This window comes from Metarhizium acridum (assembly GCF_019434415.1).
Source record: "Metarhizium acridum strain ARSEF 324 chromosome Unknown scaffold_29, whole genome shotgun sequence".
Taxonomy (NCBI): domain Eukaryota; kingdom Fungi; phylum Ascomycota; class Sordariomycetes; order Hypocreales; family Clavicipitaceae; genus Metarhizium; species Metarhizium acridum.
This window is the reverse complement of record NW_027094017.1, coordinates 860,579-877,613: the sequence shown is the minus strand read 5'-3', so window position 1 is coordinate 877,613 and position 17,035 is coordinate 860,579. Positions and strand designations below refer to the sequence as shown.

General features: G+C 52.4%; 11 protein-coding genes across 12 annotated transcripts; 4 read left to right on the top strand and 7 right to left on the bottom strand.

The window, feature by feature from the left end:
• Window positions 1-179: 179 nt before the first annotated feature.
• J3458_004329 (uncharacterized protein) lies at window positions 180-1,579 on the top strand (the record flags this gene model as incomplete). Its single annotated transcript, XM_007809893.2, has 2 exons — window positions 180-561; window positions 618-1,579. 2 exons carry the CDS (start codon window positions 180-182, stop codon window positions 1,577-1,579), a joined length of 1,344 nt encoding a protein of 447 aa, XP_007808084.2.
• Window positions 1,580-1,668: 89 nt separating this feature from the next.
• Window positions 1,669-3,865, bottom strand: J3458_004328 (uncharacterized protein; the record flags this gene model as incomplete). Its single annotated transcript, XM_007809894.2, has 1 exon — window positions 1,669-3,865. One exon carries the CDS (start codon window positions 3,863-3,865, stop codon window positions 2,843-2,845), a length of 1,023 nt encoding a protein of 340 aa, XP_007808085.1. The 3' UTR covers window positions 1,669-2,842.
• Window positions 3,866-4,213: 348 nt separating this feature from the next.
• Window positions 4,214-5,701, bottom strand: btn1 (battenin CLN3 protein; the record flags this gene model as incomplete). The annotated part of the gene is made up of 1 exon (XM_007809895.2): window positions 4,214-5,701. One exon carries the CDS (start codon window positions 5,699-5,701, stop codon window positions 4,214-4,216), a length of 1,488 nt encoding a protein of 495 aa, XP_007808086.2.
• Window positions 5,702-5,968: 267 nt separating this feature from the next.
• On the bottom strand, window positions 5,969-6,629 carry J3458_004326 (uncharacterized protein; the record flags this gene model as incomplete). The annotated part of the gene is made up of 2 exons (XM_007809896.2): window positions 5,969-6,308; window positions 6,400-6,629. The coding sequence occupies 2 exons, from the start codon at window positions 6,627-6,629 to the stop codon at window positions 5,969-5,971; spliced, it is 570 nt and encodes a 189-aa protein (XP_007808087.2).
• A 612-nt stretch (window positions 6,630-7,241) lies between these two features.
• Window positions 7,242-8,482, top strand: CYT2 (Cytochrome c1 heme lyase). Of its 2 annotated transcripts, XM_007809897.2 has the most exons (2): window positions 7,242-7,962; window positions 8,024-8,482. In XM_007809897.2, the coding sequence occupies exons 1-2, from the start codon at window positions 7,430-7,432 to the stop codon at window positions 8,301-8,303; spliced, it is 813 nt and encodes a 270-aa protein (XP_007808088.2). In that variant the 5' UTR covers window positions 7,242-7,429; the 3' UTR covers window positions 8,304-8,482. The 2 variants fall into 2 exon arrangements, with proteins under 2 accessions (XP_007808088.2, XP_065976748.1); XM_066118148.1 differs by having other exon boundaries at window positions 7,242-8,481.
• Window positions 8,483-8,578: 96 nt separating this feature from the next.
• J3458_004324 (uncharacterized protein) lies at window positions 8,579-8,905 on the bottom strand (the record flags this gene model as incomplete). The annotated part of the gene is made up of 1 exon (XM_066118147.1): window positions 8,579-8,905. The coding sequence occupies one exon, from the start codon at window positions 8,903-8,905 to the stop codon at window positions 8,579-8,581; it is 327 nt and encodes a 108-aa protein (XP_065976747.1).
• Window positions 8,906-9,440: 535 nt separating this feature from the next.
• Window positions 9,441-10,065, bottom strand: J3458_004323 (uncharacterized protein; the record flags this gene model as incomplete). Its single annotated transcript, XM_007809898.2, has 2 exons — window positions 9,441-9,824; window positions 9,907-10,065. 2 exons carry the CDS (start codon window positions 10,063-10,065, stop codon window positions 9,441-9,443), a joined length of 543 nt encoding a protein of 180 aa, XP_007808089.2.
• Window positions 10,066-10,410: 345 nt separating this feature from the next.
• MVD1 (diphosphomevalonate decarboxylase) lies at window positions 10,411-11,932 on the bottom strand. The gene is made up of 3 exons (XM_007809899.2): window positions 11,859-11,932; window positions 11,727-11,806; window positions 10,411-11,656 (listed from the first exon to the last, which is right to left on the bottom strand). The coding sequence occupies exons 2-3, from the start codon at window positions 11,786-11,788 to the stop codon at window positions 10,543-10,545; spliced, it is 1,176 nt and encodes a 391-aa protein (XP_007808090.2). The 5' UTR covers window positions 11,789-11,806; window positions 11,859-11,932; the 3' UTR covers window positions 10,411-10,542.
• Window positions 11,933-12,541: 609 nt separating this feature from the next.
• J3458_004321 (uncharacterized protein) lies at window positions 12,542-13,736 on the bottom strand (the record flags this gene model as incomplete). The annotated part of the gene is made up of 1 exon (XM_007809900.2): window positions 12,542-13,736. The coding sequence occupies exon 1, from the start codon at window positions 13,667-13,669 to the stop codon at window positions 12,542-12,544; it is 1,128 nt and encodes a 375-aa protein (XP_007808091.1). The 5' UTR covers window positions 13,670-13,736.
• Window positions 13,737-15,108: 1,372 nt separating this feature from the next.
• Window positions 15,109-16,360, top strand: J3458_004320 (uncharacterized protein; the record flags this gene model as incomplete). The annotated part of the gene is made up of 2 exons (XM_007809901.2): window positions 15,109-15,412; window positions 15,480-16,360. The coding sequence occupies 2 exons, from the start codon at window positions 15,109-15,111 to the stop codon at window positions 16,358-16,360; spliced, it is 1,185 nt and encodes a 394-aa protein (XP_007808092.2).
• Window positions 16,361-16,424: 64 nt separating this feature from the next.
• On the top strand, window positions 16,425-16,622 carry J3458_004319 (uncharacterized protein; the record flags this gene model as incomplete). The annotated part of the gene is made up of 1 exon (XM_066118146.1): window positions 16,425-16,622. The coding sequence occupies one exon, from the start codon at window positions 16,425-16,427 to the stop codon at window positions 16,620-16,622; it is 198 nt and encodes a 65-aa protein (XP_065976746.1).
• Between the last annotated feature and the right edge of the window lie 413 nt (window positions 16,623-17,035).

The window sequence follows — 17,035 nt, the reverse complement described above, 5'->3', positions numbered from 1 at the left end:
CTTCCTCGTTGGGGCCGTCTTCTTTGTCGCAGCGTTCGTCGGCCTAGTCTATAATCATCTCGACTCCTGGAATCTTCCTCTCAGGTACACATGCTTTTTACTGTCCCCTGGTTCCCAGACTGACCGACTTTCGATTGGTCTGTGCTGACTTTTACGGCTTCATTGCCTTAATAGGCCCAATGCACAACATTCTCAACCGCGTCCATCAACCACCGACGACAGTAGGACCACACCGATACAGACGCCTCCTCCAAAGTCCAAAACGCCAGCTGCTAGCACCCTCCAATGATGAAGAGCTTCGAAAATTCTTCCTCAAACAAATGTACAAACCCGCTCTTACACCTGATCAGCCGTTTTTTAAGCCGTACCATGCTTTCGAGTGGAAATTGCCCGAAGCGGCACATTGGCAGCAGCCCATGGGCGAGAATCTCTGCATCATAGATCTCGACAACCGCCTATTCAATGAGTCTGGCCAAGTGTTTGGCCCAGACATTATGGATTGGGACAGTACCAAGGGTGTGCACGGCTTGTCCCTTGGTCTTCTGAATCATTACGTGTATGGTACGTTTGTTGCTTCCACTGGCGAGAGATTTATGGTCCTGGCTGACAGACGATAGCTCGCATTCACGGATACAAGTACTACTACATTAACACCGTTGACCCCGGTGATCGCCGGGCATCTTGGAAGAAACCCCCCATTATTTCGAAAATTCTCAAGGAGCATGACGTGTGCCTCTACCTTGACTCTGACGCAATCTTCCACTACCTGGACCTTCCCTTCGAGTGGCTCATGAATTATTGGAGGCTTTATCCTGATACCAACTCCATGGCCCTTGCTGTCGACCCTGATACTGATTGGAACAAGGACCGCTTTGGCAAACTGTACCTCAACACTGGTTTCATCATTTCGCAAAATAACCCCATGACATACAAGATAATGGATGCATGGAACAGATGCCCAGACGATGACAGCCCGTATCCCGAATGCAAGGAATTCCGGTTGAATGCTCCAGGACGCCCGACAGACCAGGGCGGTTTTGGTACCTTTGTCCGCTACAACTATACGGAACATATTCGGGAGTTGCCCTGCACCGAGGCCAACGGCTTTCCGCAAACTGATTCTGGTTGTAACGGTATTTTTGTCCGACATTTGTGGACCGGAAAGGACGATCAAATCAAGATCGACGTCGGAACACAGATGCCTGGTCCCTATTTGAAGCTTTTTCACGAACAATTTTTGAAAGAGAAGCCTACTTTCTACATTCGAACAGGAAGACTTGCTCCGCCTTGGTCCATCAGAGGCACTGAAAGGCAAGTCTGTTCATACGGTGATGCACCGGCCTTTGGAGTGGTAGATTTAATGAAAACCGCCCATAATATTCAAGAGTGTACGATACGAGTTGGGGTCTTTGGTTCTCCCTATTTTCTCCATTACATAACTATACCTGTGGCCTTTTGTTCCGTTTGGGCGCAATTTTGCATATGTTTCTACACACCTTGGCTGAAAACAGTTTTCTGGTCGTGGGAAAAGTCTATAAAGCATGGTTGGGGGTGGGGGGATTCACAGGAAGTGCATTAGAAGCAACCGGAGTTGGTTTCGGGCACATGGCATGCATAATACCCTAATGTACATAAATATATGTATAATCAATATGCAAATGATCCATGTATTTGGTTTTTGGGCAATGACCAATTTAAAGACGAAGAGCTAGTCGACTTGTCATATTTGTCAGTCTGTCCATGTATTTTCTCAGCAACCAAGCCGGTGTGTTAATCCCCACAGTTTATCTATCTGTTCCTTAGCTTCCAGCCGGGTGTATTATCACCGCGTCCTCTAAAGAAAGATCTCCTCGCCAATCCCGGACACTTGGCTTGTTTGCTGAGCTGTTGCTTCCTGACATCAACATGTGCAAATGCCCCTTCTCGGATGTTGGTGTCTGGTGTCCTACAGAAATGACAAGAGAGGTTGGTATATATCTCCGGCTTCTCGGACGAGTAGTCGCCATTCAGACACGACAATCCGTGTCTGTAGAAGCAATAGGTTCGGATCTCGCCATTCCAGCAGGGTACGAGGTTCCGCTGTTTGTTGAAGATGCGACGGCAAGTTGGGCAGACGTGCCATGAGATGAAGTGGAAGCACATTTCGCCAAAATTAGGCCGGAGACCTGCCTTCGACCATGGGAAAGATTCCGGTACTGAGAAAATTTTGGGAAAAAGAAAAAGAGCAGAGATTATATCCTCTTTTCGTCTCTTCTAGTCCTGGATATCGCAGATGCAGACTTGCGAGCTGCAGAAACTGAGGCGGCGTCCACCCCTCGTCATGGTTAGGTGCGAGGGTAGAGATATATATCACAAGCGACCCTTCCGGACCGTTACCAGCTCTTTCTGAGACTGCTCGAGAATGAGTGCCCTACGGTGTCGAGATCCAACCGGCGTTATTGCCGTGGAGGGCGATGTGTCAGCAGCCACGGACACTGTAGCTACAGCTATCAAACACTGAGTGTAGCAGGACCGTTGCATTGAGCTCTGCAGGCAGATAACCAGCTTGCAACGACGAGATGCCAGTGACCTGGCAGATGGTTTCAACGAGGGCCCAGGTTCACCGTGCGATTTGGCCCGCACCCCCCGTTGCGCGGTGGTCGGCCTACCTTGCTCACAACGTGAACGGAGCGACAAGGCGACAGGGCGCCCTCACTGCTGTAGTGGCGGTTACTCGGAGCGGACAACCGGCGCCAAGCTGGCGGTGATTAAAGTGAGCGGTCCGGCAGTTGGGTATTCCCTAAACGATATGTAATCATGCCTCTCTTCCCGTGGTCGGTTTATCAAAAAACCATGCGTGGCTTTAATCCTCTGGATCTGCCCAGATGACCATATTCGTCGGCGCGTCCTCCAAGTCCATGAAGAACCGGCAAACCTGTCTATCCGAGTACCTCATGCTGAAATGGATCAAAATAAAGGTAGTTCCCGGCCACCTGCGTATGACGGGCTCCAAATCGCTCCACTTTGTATGCTTAGTCTTGTCCGCCTGCGCAGCATGGTCCTCGTGCAAGAAGCTGCACTCTGTAATGACGACGGGTATCCCGTCCCTCAGCCAGGGCGGCTCAGAAGCCAAGGTGGCGATTGTGGTGTCGCCCAGAAACGCAAACATGGGCACAGAGTGAGGTTCTGTGATTTCCACGCCAGACTGTCGCAGATCTTTGAGCTGGGGCCCGGCGAGCGATTTGTACTCTTGCATCAAGCGGTTCGTCGTAGATGAAAAGACGTATCCCACGCAGGGGACGGTGTGGTCGCAGCTGAACGCTGTGGCTGTGATGCCCTTTAGTCGTCGGAGGGGGACTGTGTCTCCATGCTTGACGCCGTGAGTAACGTGAGTGTTTAGAAATGCCCGCTCCTGGGGCGTTCGCCCGTCGGCATCTGTTCCTCCATTCGTGTTGTCTACCTTGTAGCCTTGCTTCTCTGCGTCGCCCACCTCAACAAGGCCTCCCAGGTTCATCATTGTTGTGCTGAGGATGTGGTTGTCAAAGATGTGCTTCATTTCTGCGGGGCAATATATGTCGGGTGGATCTTCTCTTTTCACAAAGGCATAGGCTAGGAGCGTGTGGTCTGCATGTCCGTGAGTGAGAAAAATGTGCTTTGGCCTTTGCTTGTTGACGCAGAGGCCTGCGTCGAGGAGGACGTTGAGTTGGGGGATGACGAAGGATGTGTGCCAAGCGGCGCGGGATCGGCCCGTCAGAACGAGGTGGTTGTGTGGCTTCGGGAATTTCCATTCCAGCACTTCGGAGCGTGGTGATTGTGGGAGGGGCGTGGCAAAGGATATTTTGCCCATGGTTTTGGAGTGAAGCGAGAAGGGGTCTTGGAGAAACATGGTAATGGTATATCGAGGATGTAGTTCGTGAGGCGGACGAAATAGTTCGTTTGGTGCCCCACAATAAATGAGTGTGTGCTTTTACAGCATGACTGCATTACCAGCAAGCAGGCAGATATCAAAATGCAGACGCTTTGGAATTTTCTGCGTCACATATGGTTAAGGACTTGATGATTATGGAGAATGATTATACACTGTGCTGTATACTTGCTATAGTAGAGGGAATTGGCCATTCGTTATTTCAGGAGGATGGAGCCTCCCATAGTTACAAGACGTGAATTGAGTTACTTGACATATATTCATTCATCACAAACAGATCTACCAAATCAACTACAATGCTGGGTTTCTCTATCCGATCAAGCTATGTTGGGCCTCAATCCGACGACACCAATCCCTCCCATGAGCTAGCTGATACGCACAAAGCCTCGGCTCCAGCAAAATACTCACAAATGCCGCGACGCAGATGCCTCCACTGTCACTTACAGTAGTAGCACTTAGGCTAAACTCGCGCTCTTCTTCAGGGATATTCTCCATAATCTCAGCGAAGCAATTCACGTACACTGCCCCTCCCAACAGGCCTTCCCAGAATATAATGATAAAGACAATATACACCGAAGGGATAAAGAAGAACATACTCTGTAGAATCAGAAGCACCATGTTGCCAACCTGCAGGACGGACGGAACGTAGAGTTTGTGGATGCGGACAAACGGGGTGGAGGATCGAGAAATGAAGACGCCCAGCTGATATAAGAATCCATAAAATGGGTAAAAGCCGCGAAATTCTTCAAAAGGAGACGATTCGACGGGGAAGAGGAGGGTTGGCGAAACCCCTTGGTTGATGATGTACTCGGCGATGTAAACAAGCAAAAGAGGTGCCATATATGGAACGAACAGAGACCTGGCGCGCCTCAAGTTTTTTCTGAACGAGTGTGAACCCCCTGGGCCGTGTAGCGAGTGAGCCACGTGAACATTCGACGGGCCTGGCGCCAGTAGCGCAGACGAAGCTGCCCCCTCCGGCATATCCTCCACATCCTCTTCCGTAAGATCCTGGTCTGGAACCGTTTCATAATCCTTCTGCTGCGAAGACTTTCGCAACGGATCGAGCGGCAAAATGAAGAAGAAGCTCAGAAACATGACAGCAGGCAAGCACGCAGAAAACAGCAAGCTGTCCCTCACGCTGAATCTCCACCACTCGGTCAAGACGACGTACAGGCCGGCGCCCACTAGCCCTGCAGCACCGGTCCCCGACCCCCATCCTACAAGGCTCATGTGTCCATAGTAGTGCGACAATCCCAAGAAGCTGAGTTCGCCCCCTCCGCTGCTTAGGCTCGCCAGCACCACCCCGACCATCTTTACGTAGACCGATTTCGACGGCGGCGTTAACGCAACCAGGAGCATGCCGACGGCCGACAAGGTTATGAACACGAGCACTCTCACTCGGTACGGGACGTGGTGTATGAAGTACGGCGCGATGAGCTTGGTGAAGAATGACGGCATGACATCGGCGAGGAGGACAACGCCCTTGGGGATAGAGGAGCCGACGAGGTCTTGGGCAGCCGAAAGAATGATTACATAGAGAACATTATTTATCAGGCCTGTTGCATTGCACATCATGTTAGTCGCAGCCGTCACGGGATCGGTATCGGAAAGAGGCATTGAGGAATCAGGCGCAGCGCACCGAATAGCCAAAAGGCCATGAGAACCCTGGTATCCTGGTGTCGGAACAGGGTCGCCATCCTGGAGCGATACGTTGCCCATGATGAGCCTGGGTTCCCGGGCATGGGGAGCAGCGCCGACGAAGATGAGGGCGTGTTGCGGCCTGTCATTGTGGTGCATGTGCAGACATGGCCTCTGATCTGGGATCCCGAGATTGAGGTGTGACGGGTTGCGTTAAGGAAGAAGAGGTGCGTGCCGTTGCGGGAAGCTGGGGTCAAGCATGTCAGCAACGTCACGCGACATGCGGCTGCACATGATACGGACTAGGCTGCTTTGTACCTGATACATCTCACCACACCACAATACAACTCTTGTCGAGAGTTGAAAAAAAAAACTGCATACAAGAACTTTTGCATTTTGTTTCGAGAACCAATTTCCAACAGAGCCTTATCGCGGGGAATATCCCTCCGTCTCCTTGCTACTCTGCGTCACGCTCTCGGGCGGAATCCACCCCTCGGCCGAAATACTATCTGGCACGCTCTCAGGCGTGTAATACTCGTCACCCTTGAACTGCGAGCCCCCGGGTCCAGGCGGCTTGTCCCCAACATTCGCCTTGGTCGCTTGTTTCCCCTGGGTAGCAATGTCGCCGACGCCGCCGATGCCCTCGACGTGCGGCACCCGAGCGGGAACAACATCGTTGTCGTTCTGTCCCGGCTGTTTGTCGTATGAGTCTTGGAGTTTGTCCAGAGGGCCGCCTTTGCCTTCGAAATGCACTCCCCTGGTTTGACTAACTCTCTTGTTAGTAAAAAGAAATGAAAATAAAGAAGTGAACGGCTCGGGCGACAATGGTGTATCACAGATGTGTCCTTGAAACGTACCGACCGCGGTCGTCCAGAATGCCACCTTCACTGGGAGGAATGCGCCTATTGTTTCCACGGTTTGTGCTGAGCTCGTCGCCGTATTTTACCTCTGCAGAATCGAACTTTTTCTCGGCAAAGGAGTTGACACCAGCCTCATCGAGACCCTGGGGTCTTGCATTGCCGGTCTTGGACTGGTACGTGTTCAAGTCGGCCTCGGCCTGCTTCGAGATGCTTTCGTAGTCTGTCATTATTTTTTGCAAAGGAAGTCTAGAAACAATTTTTCTTGGTAAATGTGATATATCACATTGGCAAACCAATCTTGAGTCGGAATTGTTGGATTCACTTGGACTCTTCCGCTTTTATATACTCTAGCACCTTCATGTTCAAGCTACGTCATACGCAGAAAGCGTTCGAACTGTATGATTTCACTCGTGATATCATGATACTACCTTACAGAGACGCTCTCGCCATAGTGGGTTCTGATCTCGGCTCTGAGCAAGGTGCTGCGTGGAGAAACTCGGAGGTTTTGGTCCTAATCGAGATCGACATGGCTTGTTGTGGCGAAGAGGCTGATGACAAAATCATTGTCACTCAGAACTCGTGGCATTTATTATTTGTGTACTGTCGGCTCTCTTGGTAGTTCTTGTCTATATTCTACTAACAATGCCACATCTTTTTACGGAAGAATAATCATGAGCCATTCGTGTGAAACTACCAGTTGACATGTATCAATTATAGCCACAGTGTCTGGTGCAACATTGAAAGAGACCAAAAAGCATCAATAGTCCCTAGCAGCACTTGACAGGCTGCGGACCACTAAAACCACTCGGCATGGGGCAGCAAATGCCACCAGCCATGTAGTAAAATGCATTCAAGACCCGGCAAAACGGCGGCTCGATTTTCCACTACAGGCAACAAATTTCCCCTACCAGACGATGCCGACTCCAAACATTTGGCGATAGCTTCACCGCAGATCCCAGCAAATGCGCCTTAATTGGCATACACCTCAGCTCGACACCGCCTCTCGCCATCAGATATCAATCCCACCATGTCTTCTGCGAATAGAGAGGACGCATGTCCCGTAGATCACAAAACCCGCGACGCCTGGCTCTCCCAAGCCCGCGCAGCCGAAGCTACCAAGTCGCAAGCCGCCGCCGCCCAATGTCCCGTGGACCACACCTCACAGGCGCAGTCGAAGTCGTGGGCGCAGACAATAACTTCTTATATACCATGGACGTCAGCATCAACGGCAGCAGCCACTCCCGAAATCAAACCTCGCGATGCTCTCAACACGGATCGCGCAATCTCGACCATTCCCCGATCCACCACCGGGCCCGAGGCATGTCCCGTAGACCACGGCGCATCCGCCAATGCACCCAACGCCGAAATCGAGTCCGGTGTCGACGCCTCGGGGAACTGGGTCTATCCCTCGGAGAAGATGTTTTTCGACGCCATGAAGCGCAAGGGCTACGATGCGAGAGTCGCAGACATGAAAACCGTGGTGCCGATTCACAATGCCGTCAACGAACGCGCTTGGCAGCAGATTAAGGAGTGGGAGGCTCCGTATCTCTCCAAATCAAAGTGGGTTTCCAAACCATTCTGTGTCTTGGACGCCCATCAGTGCTCACAGATGATTTGTTAGCTGCGGCGGGCCAAAACTCGAATCCTTCGCCAACAAAAACGACCGCATGACGCCAACGGCCCGTATCAACACCATTCTCGGATACACCGCGCCCTTTGACCGCCACGACTGGGTCATTGACCGATGCGGCACTCGTGTCGAGTACGTGATTGACTTTTATGCCGGACGGCCGGGTGCCAAGGACAAGGCTGGGCCGAGCTTTTATCTTGATGTGCGGCCCAAGCTGAATACCTGGGAAGGCGTCAAGATGCGTGCCATGCGGTGGACGGGTTTGGCGTGACCATTGCCAAGGGCGGCTGAATATCTTGCATTCACTCTGTACAAAACGAAGATGAAAGTTTACGAAAACCTGTATGATACCATTTGGCGTTGGGCGGCATCTAAATCAGTTGCGTGCGTGCGTTATAGACGAGCTTGTGCTCTTGTACAATATACTCTCCCATCCTCGGAGAAATTTAGCCTCTTTGCTCTCATACCAATCGTCTAGTACGCCACTCTAGCGAGTCAATCGTAAGCTACTCTACATGAATTTCACAATCCATCAAACTTGCGCAGTTACTGGTCCTTCCGGGCAGCTGACTGAATTCGGAGTCGAATAGGCGCACTCGTCTCAAAGGCCTGCGCCTCCAGATTCCACCCCAGCCGGCCCAGTGACTTCCACAGGTCCTCGTCATCCGCGTGCCTCTGCTTGAGCAGTGCGGAGGACTCGACGGAGGACTCGACGTGATGGCCCTCCTTGTCCATCCACCAAGCAGTCTCCATTGCTTTGAACCACGCCAAGACGGCGTGTCTGGGTTCGCAGCCGAACCAAAGCAGTATCTTGATGACTGCCAACACGGCCATCACGCGGCTCCGTAACAAACAAGATGTACTTTTCCCCATCTACCACTTTGACTTGTCTCCCATTACAGCTCGCAGCAGCTCTTTGGTAGCTCTCGGCAAATTCAATCCTGCAAACCCGTTCAGCGAGGCGACCTACCTACAACAGGAGCCCACAAGACAATGTTCTCTCGCGCGGCTACGGCCTCTGGAGTGAGCACCGTCCCCGTCGTCATGTACTCCCGGAACAGAATCGTAGCTCGCTGGCGATTGAAACGTCGTCATACAAACGCTCCTCACGCCAAGGTAGTTCATCCAGAGGTGGGCAAGGACCAGAGTCACCATCAAATAAACGACACTCTGATGATCTTGCACGAGCTTGACCACCAGCGTGCCGACGAGAAGTCCAATCAACCCCACTGCTGTTTCCTGACTGGCCTCTTTGGCATTCAACTCTGCCAAGTTGTCGTGCTTGGCGAAATGCACGCTCAAGGCGGCCTTGCTAGCACCAGCTGCCACTCCGCACAGGGCCCGCAACGCCTGCCCGACAGAGAGGGCCAGTATTTTGCCATAGTCTCCAAAGTAGGGGCTGTAGAGCTCAAGAAAAAACGCCGTATCGTTGAAAATGTCGGCCAGGAAGCGGAACCGCTTGGCGTCGGGCTCGATGCGCAGGCCGAAGCGGTGCGCGAACACGATGGTGGCAATGCGGGACTGTAGCATCTGTGAGGATGGTGATGAGCATCGCAAATGTGGCGGAGGAGTCGGCATCTCCCACCCCCAGGCCCTGGAGCAAAGCTCGATTGGCCAAGAGGGACGTGATTGTCGAGAAGAAGGCTTGCAAAGAATCATAGGTTTGATAGGCGAGGTAGTCGTTGGATACCGAGTGGGGAAATCCAATGGGCAGAAAGGCGTCAGAGAGAAATCGCTTCCATTCCCGCACGGAGCTGTGAATGATGCTGCTTGGCTCGGTTTCGGATTCCAGCTGCGGCGTGAAATGTCAGTAGATTGATTCATGAGCTGGTGGTAAAGTGAGTGAGTGAGTGTTGGAGCATGGTGGAACTGACAACCGCTATGGTATTGTCTGAGCGATGAAGCCAGCGACGTTGAACGTTGCCTGACTTGTCAAGCTCGGAAATCTCGACATCATCCCCTTTCTTGATCAAATCCGCGACACGAATGGGCGTCTGGTTATTCTTATCGTTGTGGAGGACTTTTTGCTCCATGGTGAGTGAGATGTCAGAGGTGCGAAGTTGCCAAAGCGGTGCTCAACGGACGGCTGTTGCTGGAATCGTACTAAGCCATAAATGAGAGGACAATGATTTCGCACCGTGGTCCGCAACACACCATTGGAGAGAAAAAAGAGAAAAAAAAACTGGACGGTGATGAAGAAAGGTGTGGGTTTACGTGTCCATGACACGGTGTTGTGAAAACATGCCTGGTTATTTTGATAGCCAGTCACTGACAGCTGCCAACTAAACCATGCCAGCTGCGCTAGCTGTTGGTGATGGGCGAGATGGACGCCGACCAAGCCTCAGCCTGCGTTGTGCTGCGAGAGTTCTCTGAATCGCCTGAGTTGACCTGATGTATCGAAGAAAGGTGCGAATATGCAATGGCTGTGAGTAATTACAGCATTCCTTAATATATAATGGCTTGCTTCTAGGTGAACAATGACATGTCTAGTCCCAAATCTCACACCATGCCTACCTCTTCACAGGCTGACCATCCTCACCCACCAAATACTCTTCCGTCTTCAATGGACCCTTGCCAACGCCAGTCATAATGACTCTGCTCACTCCGTCCTTCAACGTGCTAGCAATGCCATCTTCCAACTTTGCGCCGGACTGGGCGCTAACGCTGTCTTCCTTCCATCCCGAAACGCCATTCAGAACTCCTGCAAACGCACCAAGCACGGTGGGGGCATCTTCCTCAAGGTAGTAAACGACGCAGTTTGGACCGGCATCAAAAGTGTAAGCGGCAATAGTCCTTCCAGCCTTGGCATTGATTGACTCCACGGCGCGAATAGCCGCACGGGAGACGTCGTTCATGTAGAAAATTGGGGGATATGTATCGGCACAGCAGGCGTGGAACGAATTGGAGTCGCGCATGGTCACTTCGGCAAACTTGGCAAAGTCCTTGGCCTTGATAGCTTCCTCCATGAGGTCCATGTTGGCGGGGACGACTTGGGCGATTCTCTGCTGGAACAAGCCGGACGTGGCAACTGTTTGCTGCATGCCAGAGGTGGATGAAACGCCCTTCTTGGCGGCGCTGACAACGAGGATAAGTGCACGCATGTTGGGCCAGTGCGACGCCGGCGCGACCAGGTCGGCCATGGAGTCGCTTCCGTCCTCCTTGTCACCCATTCTCCACGCAACGTAGCCGCCGAAGAGGCTGCGGCATGCTGATCCGGAACCCTGTCTGGCAATCAGGGAAAGCTCCGACGGCGAGTCTGGAAGTTCGTATAGGTTGGCAATGGCCTGAACCAAGGCAGCGAAGCCAGCGGCCGAGGAAGCCAGACCAGCAGCAGTGGGGAAGTTATTCTCGGAGACAATCTTCAGGGGCAAGGTCGACAACTTGGGAAGAGACGGGTTGGAAGCTTCCAGGGCGGCACGACGAGCTCTCAATTCGCGAAAACAGGCTTGAGTTCGTGCTCCGGAGATGTCCGAGGGCTCGCCATTGAGCATCAGGCTATCACCATCGGAATAGGAGGCGGAGCAGGAGGCTGTCGTCAGGGTCCGGAGATCGGCTTGAGAGAGCGTGACGGAGAGAGAACTGTTGGTCGGGAGGTTGAGTTTCGCATCTCGCTTGCCCCAGTACCTATTCAAGATGATATCAGCAGACGTTCGCCCTCAATTGCAAGGTTGAGCGTGGTGGGGGAGACAATTACTTGACAACGGCGATATTCACCGGAGCCGTGGTGCTCGCGCGATAGACCTTGTTGCCAGCCATTGCCGAGATGCCTGTCGGCTGTCAACAGTCAATTCTCAGGACGGCGTGAAGCTTGAGATGTACAACGAACACTTGGCCTTGCGGAGATATTTGGTTTACACCGCTAGATCCTGGAAAAAGAAATCAATAGCGAGAGCATTCGAGAGGGAGATTGGGCTTGGCCTTGGCCGTCACACGTTTGGCCCGTCACATTCGTCTTTTTGGTGCGGGGCTTCGTTGGAGAAACCCCGCCATCGCCGCCCGAAGTTGCCAAGTCCACCAACATTGACGGATAAGATTGGCCAACCGTGCAGCATCTCAGCAACTTAGTGCCGAGCTAACATTGATAGATGGCATCTGGAAATCTGGAATCCAACCAGTCGTTGACATTTACAAGATGGAGACGCATTAAATGTTCCCCACTGTTAACCTCGCAGATCACTCAACGTTGATGGTGACAAACACCAAGGAGTCAAGGATCACTACACATCACCATCGAGCCACAAACCGACGCAAAGCGTTAAATCTTTCACCGTTACATCAGGAAACGCCACAAGAGTGCTGAGAACCATTCAAATTTAATATCCTAAGTTGGCACAATATAAATCCAATCCAAATACTAGTGGTACACAGTCAGGATGACGAGAAATATGCCCGAACCCACTGGTTGTGCTCGCAAGTGAGCTAGCTAATAAAACAAGGATAGAACAAAGATGAAAAAAGATACAGGTCCCCTCCCCAAGAAGCCATGCGCTTTGGCACCGACATATCCATTCAACACGACAAATTGAAACCCTTCGCACTCTTCACCGATTGAAGTCGATCAGAGCAACCGCGCCAATAGGGTGTGCGCTCGATATAGTAGCCTCTGAGCGTGTCGCTGATACGCATAAACTCGCGACGGAAAGTCAAGTATCGATCCTCACCGGGCAGCTCGGCCAAAAGGAGGAACCAGAAGGGATACCACGTGGCAATGAAGGTATTTTCCATTGGAGAAAAGTCGTCAGGGTTGTAGACTGGGCGACTCGGGCCAACGGGCACGACGATGTAATAGTCCGGGTGGATTCTCGCAAAGACGAGGTTGTAAATGCCGGCGCTCAGAGTCATGCATTGCATGCGGTAAGTGAACTCGTCCAAGACGGCTTCGAATGCTGGATAGTATTTCTTGCGTGGATAACCACTCTGCGAGGCCGTTTCAAAAACTTTTTTGCCGTGAGGGCCCCATGAGAGATCATATCCACGGGCCCGGACCCATTGGACAAGATCCTCGCCGCTTTGCCGGCTCCATGGCGTCCAGCGGAAGTATCCCATGAATCTTCTCTCCCAGTCGAACCGCTTCTCGTCGGCCATGAGGGCGGCTTGGGTATACAAGACATCGACGCCCGCACGTCGAATCAATCTGTCGGAACGCGTTCGTTGTTGAGAGTTTACGATACTCGGGAACCAACGCCTCACAGGAGGCACGACCGGGGTGTGGTAAAAGAACGACTGGAAGGGATCTGGTTGAGGTGCTTTTTCGTCATCGTGGGCGGCTGATGCGACTGCAGAGGATGGTCTCGCCGAGCCAAGTAGGATTGAGGGCCCGTCGTATGCCAAGTTATGAGCGAACAGTGCCCTCGCGGTCAGTGGCACTCGTGGGCCAGCTGGGATTAGGTTGTGGTTGACGGATGCCAAATCGAGAGCGAGTGGCGTATCAGAGGTCAATGGCACTGGTGAGCCAAGTGGCATACAAGTCTCGTTGGGCGACAAGTCAAGAGCAAGTATAGTGTTTGGAGTCATTCGCACATCGCCCGTTTCCGCAGACATGGACGGAGACTTGGAGATAGCCTCGGGGGCTGATGCAAGAGCTGCAGGCCCGAAAGGTGTTGGAAGGGGCAACTTTGCACCGGCAGTAGAAGCCATGGTTGAAGCTTTTGATGCCCAGGGTGACTCAGGGGCGTAAGTGTGAAAAGAGACTGTGATGTTGGTGCTTTCTTAATTGACAGTAATAATACAGAAAAGTGAATTGAAGTGCACCCTTGCAGAACGAGGAAGACGAACAGAACTGGGCAGTTTGCATGTGGAGGCAAAGAGAGTATAGATATGTGATGGTTTCCTACATGTCGGAATTCCCAAGGGCGCTGAGGTTGATACACATTTGCATATAGTTTTGGCTTTTGCAAGTGGCTGAAGCATATCACAAAGGACCAGCTCAGTAAATTTGGCACTATAATGGCCGATTTTCTGTCTAGTAAGTTTGACCTCGTACCTTTGAGTATGCTACGCCGAGTATACTGGGATACCACACACCAGGGAGGGCGACATTAAGGTTGAAAGATGTAAAGACACTTTGTTCGACTAGCACATGGGGACTACAAGAGTAGAATTCACTACTGCAGCACACCTGCTAAACTCTGTTGAGCTCTTTCATCGTTCAGTTGGACCGAAATAATGCCAATGTGGGCAACGGCACAAGACGACAAACGCCATGGTACGTACCTAGGCATCTGAGGGCCGTTGAAGTATAACTCCCAGCAGCAAGCATTAAGCATGACCATTCATGTATTTGAACAGCGTTCAAGAATGCTGCAAATATTGTAGTAAAAAGTTTAACTACCCGTTGAGTTCTGCTGTAGTATATCGTGGCTCCGTCACAAAAAGTAAGCATGGAACTACTAGTTGGTGGACCACATGTAATAATGTAGACCATCAAACTGTACGATCTCTTCTATGGTAGTTGTATACACATTCTAAGACTATGGTAATTCGTTCGCGGCTAGGGTTTGTTTGGTACTGAATAAGAAGCATTGAAAGACCTGGTAAGTCGAGTGAGGCCAAGTCAAAAAAGGCCGTCCGTGACAGACATCTACAAGTGTACATGGCAGCAAGACTCGTGCCGCCAGCGGGATGTGTGAAGCAATCAAGTCGATCCGGATACCGACCATTTGGGTTCTCCATCTGCAAAGCATAAACAACTAGTTGGAGCCACGTCTCGAATCTTAAAACGTGAAGAGTTGATGCCGTGGGCGCCCCGCTGAAGTTTGCGTACGCCTTCCAATTGAGCAGCGAGCACTAGCAAGCGCCCGTCTCCTTGTTCCTGAATCCTGGGCCTGGGGGCGTGCGCTAGGCTCTCTCTGGCCGAGCACATGGCGTCTGGCATTCGTGACGTCATTCTCCGGCAGATGGGCAACGTCAATTGTCATGTTCGGCAAGCATCAATTGATGATGGCTGCACAGGCGACCATCCATTAATTCCACCTCGCATCGCCAGCGGCGGCTACTAGACCGCACTGCTTTTGTTTTTGGTCTTTTCACGCCGTGCCTGCACAACCGCCACTTGCACTCGGATCCTGCAGGGCGCCATGGGCCATGTCTTGGGTGGCACGTTGTTGGCCGCCAACAGGCTCGCTCGGCCGCCCGCCGTGGTCTTGGGCAAGCCGCGAGTATGCTGTTGGAGAGCTTCACCGTGGCCCGTGATAGTGTCTAGTGCTCTTCAGTTCTCAAGTTCCAGCGCAAGACACACCAATTACACTAGTGCCCGGTACGAGGCTCGCGGCCGCAGTACAACACAGCGCAAGGTCGACGACAGGCCGTGGCATCGCGAGAGCAGTGGATCGCTGCCCAAGTCGACCTCGCCCGACCCGACCGGGGGAGATGCAACCAAAGGTCTGTAGAAGCCAAGGGAGTAATCACGCTTGTTTCCGCTACACAAAGCACTAACTGGTCGTCGCAGGTCGTCTGCTTACGACTCCCACTCGGCTGCTGAAGCTCATCCTCCCCATCCCCTTTCACCCCGAGCAAGAATACATCAATTCGGACGAGACCAAAACAAACAAGCCAAAAGAAGACGCGGTTGAGCCTCTGGCGTTGCTCGTCCACCCGCAGCAGCCGCTCTCCTACCTGGAGAGGCTCATTCAGGCTGAAATTCCCCCTCTTCTGGTAAAGGATCGCGAGAAGCTGCCTGAAATCATCTTCCGGGCCGAGGCAGACTACACGGGCGGCAACAAGAGTAATGATGGGAGAAGGGAGGAGTCCAATGGCAACGGGTCCAATGTTGCCTCTTATTCTGGACTCGGGCGCGAGGGGCCAAGCAAGGGCGACACTCACTGGGTCCGCTGGAGTGGAAGCACCGAGATTGGCGACTTTATCAGAGACGCCGCTCGTGGCCGCGAGTTTTCCGTCACCATCGAGGGTCACGCCGAGGAACTGCGAGTTGCCGTGCCGAGCTTCAAGGACAGGACATACTACATGCGAATGAGGCTGCGGCGAATGTCCCAGGAGATTGATCAGATGGCAACGGTGAAGCGAGAGTGCGATCTACTGGCGCACAAGGGTGCTCATGCACTCGCCAAGGGCGGTTTTGCAGCGTTGGCGGCCTGGTGGGGGATTGTTTATTATGTGACATTTCACACCGATATGGGCTTGGGACCTGGTCGAGCCCATCACCTACCTCGCGGGACTGGCCAGCATCATGGGCGGCTATCTGTGGTTCTTGTTCATCAGCCGCGACTTGAGCTACAAGGCAGCCATGAACGTGACGGTTTCAAGGCGGCAAAACGCTCTGTATCAAGAACGGGGGTTCGACCCGGCGAAATGGGACCAACTCGTACATGACGCCAATGGTCTTCGAAGAGAGATCAAGTTTGCCGCTACAGAATACGGCGTTGAGTGGGATGAAATGAAGGATTTGGGGGGTGAGGAAGTCAAAGAGGTATTGGAGGAGGAGAAGGGCGGCAAGGCAAGGAAGCGGGAGCAGGAGGATGAGGATGGTGACGGTGACGACGACCACGACCACGACCACGACCACGACAGCCATGGCCATGGCCAAGAGCGCAAAGGGAAGAGATCAGAGAGGTCCAGAACGTCTTCACATTAGTCTTTGCGGAGCATCAAGGACCGAGTCGATGTTTAGCTAGCAACACGGAGTACTCGGCATACGATAGATTTCATGGCATTTCTCAGCCACCTCAAGGCCAATCATAACGATGACACACTTGTGACAAAGCTAGACGCAATAGCCGCAAAACAGCCATGGCCTCTCATGACTTTAGCATAGAACTTCCTTTCTGATCCGGACGGATTACCGCGCCTGGCGTGTGCAATTCGTTAGACTCATGGCCATCACATCTGGTCACATCTGGTCACATCCTGTCACAACGGGAGCATCCATTGTCAGCCCACACAGGCCCCGCTCCCGACAGGCACCCAATGCCCGAGACGGCCTTGGTCAACATTGGTCAAATGCGGTTCTTGGTGTTGGTCATGCTGTGTGAAACGCGCATCGCATGA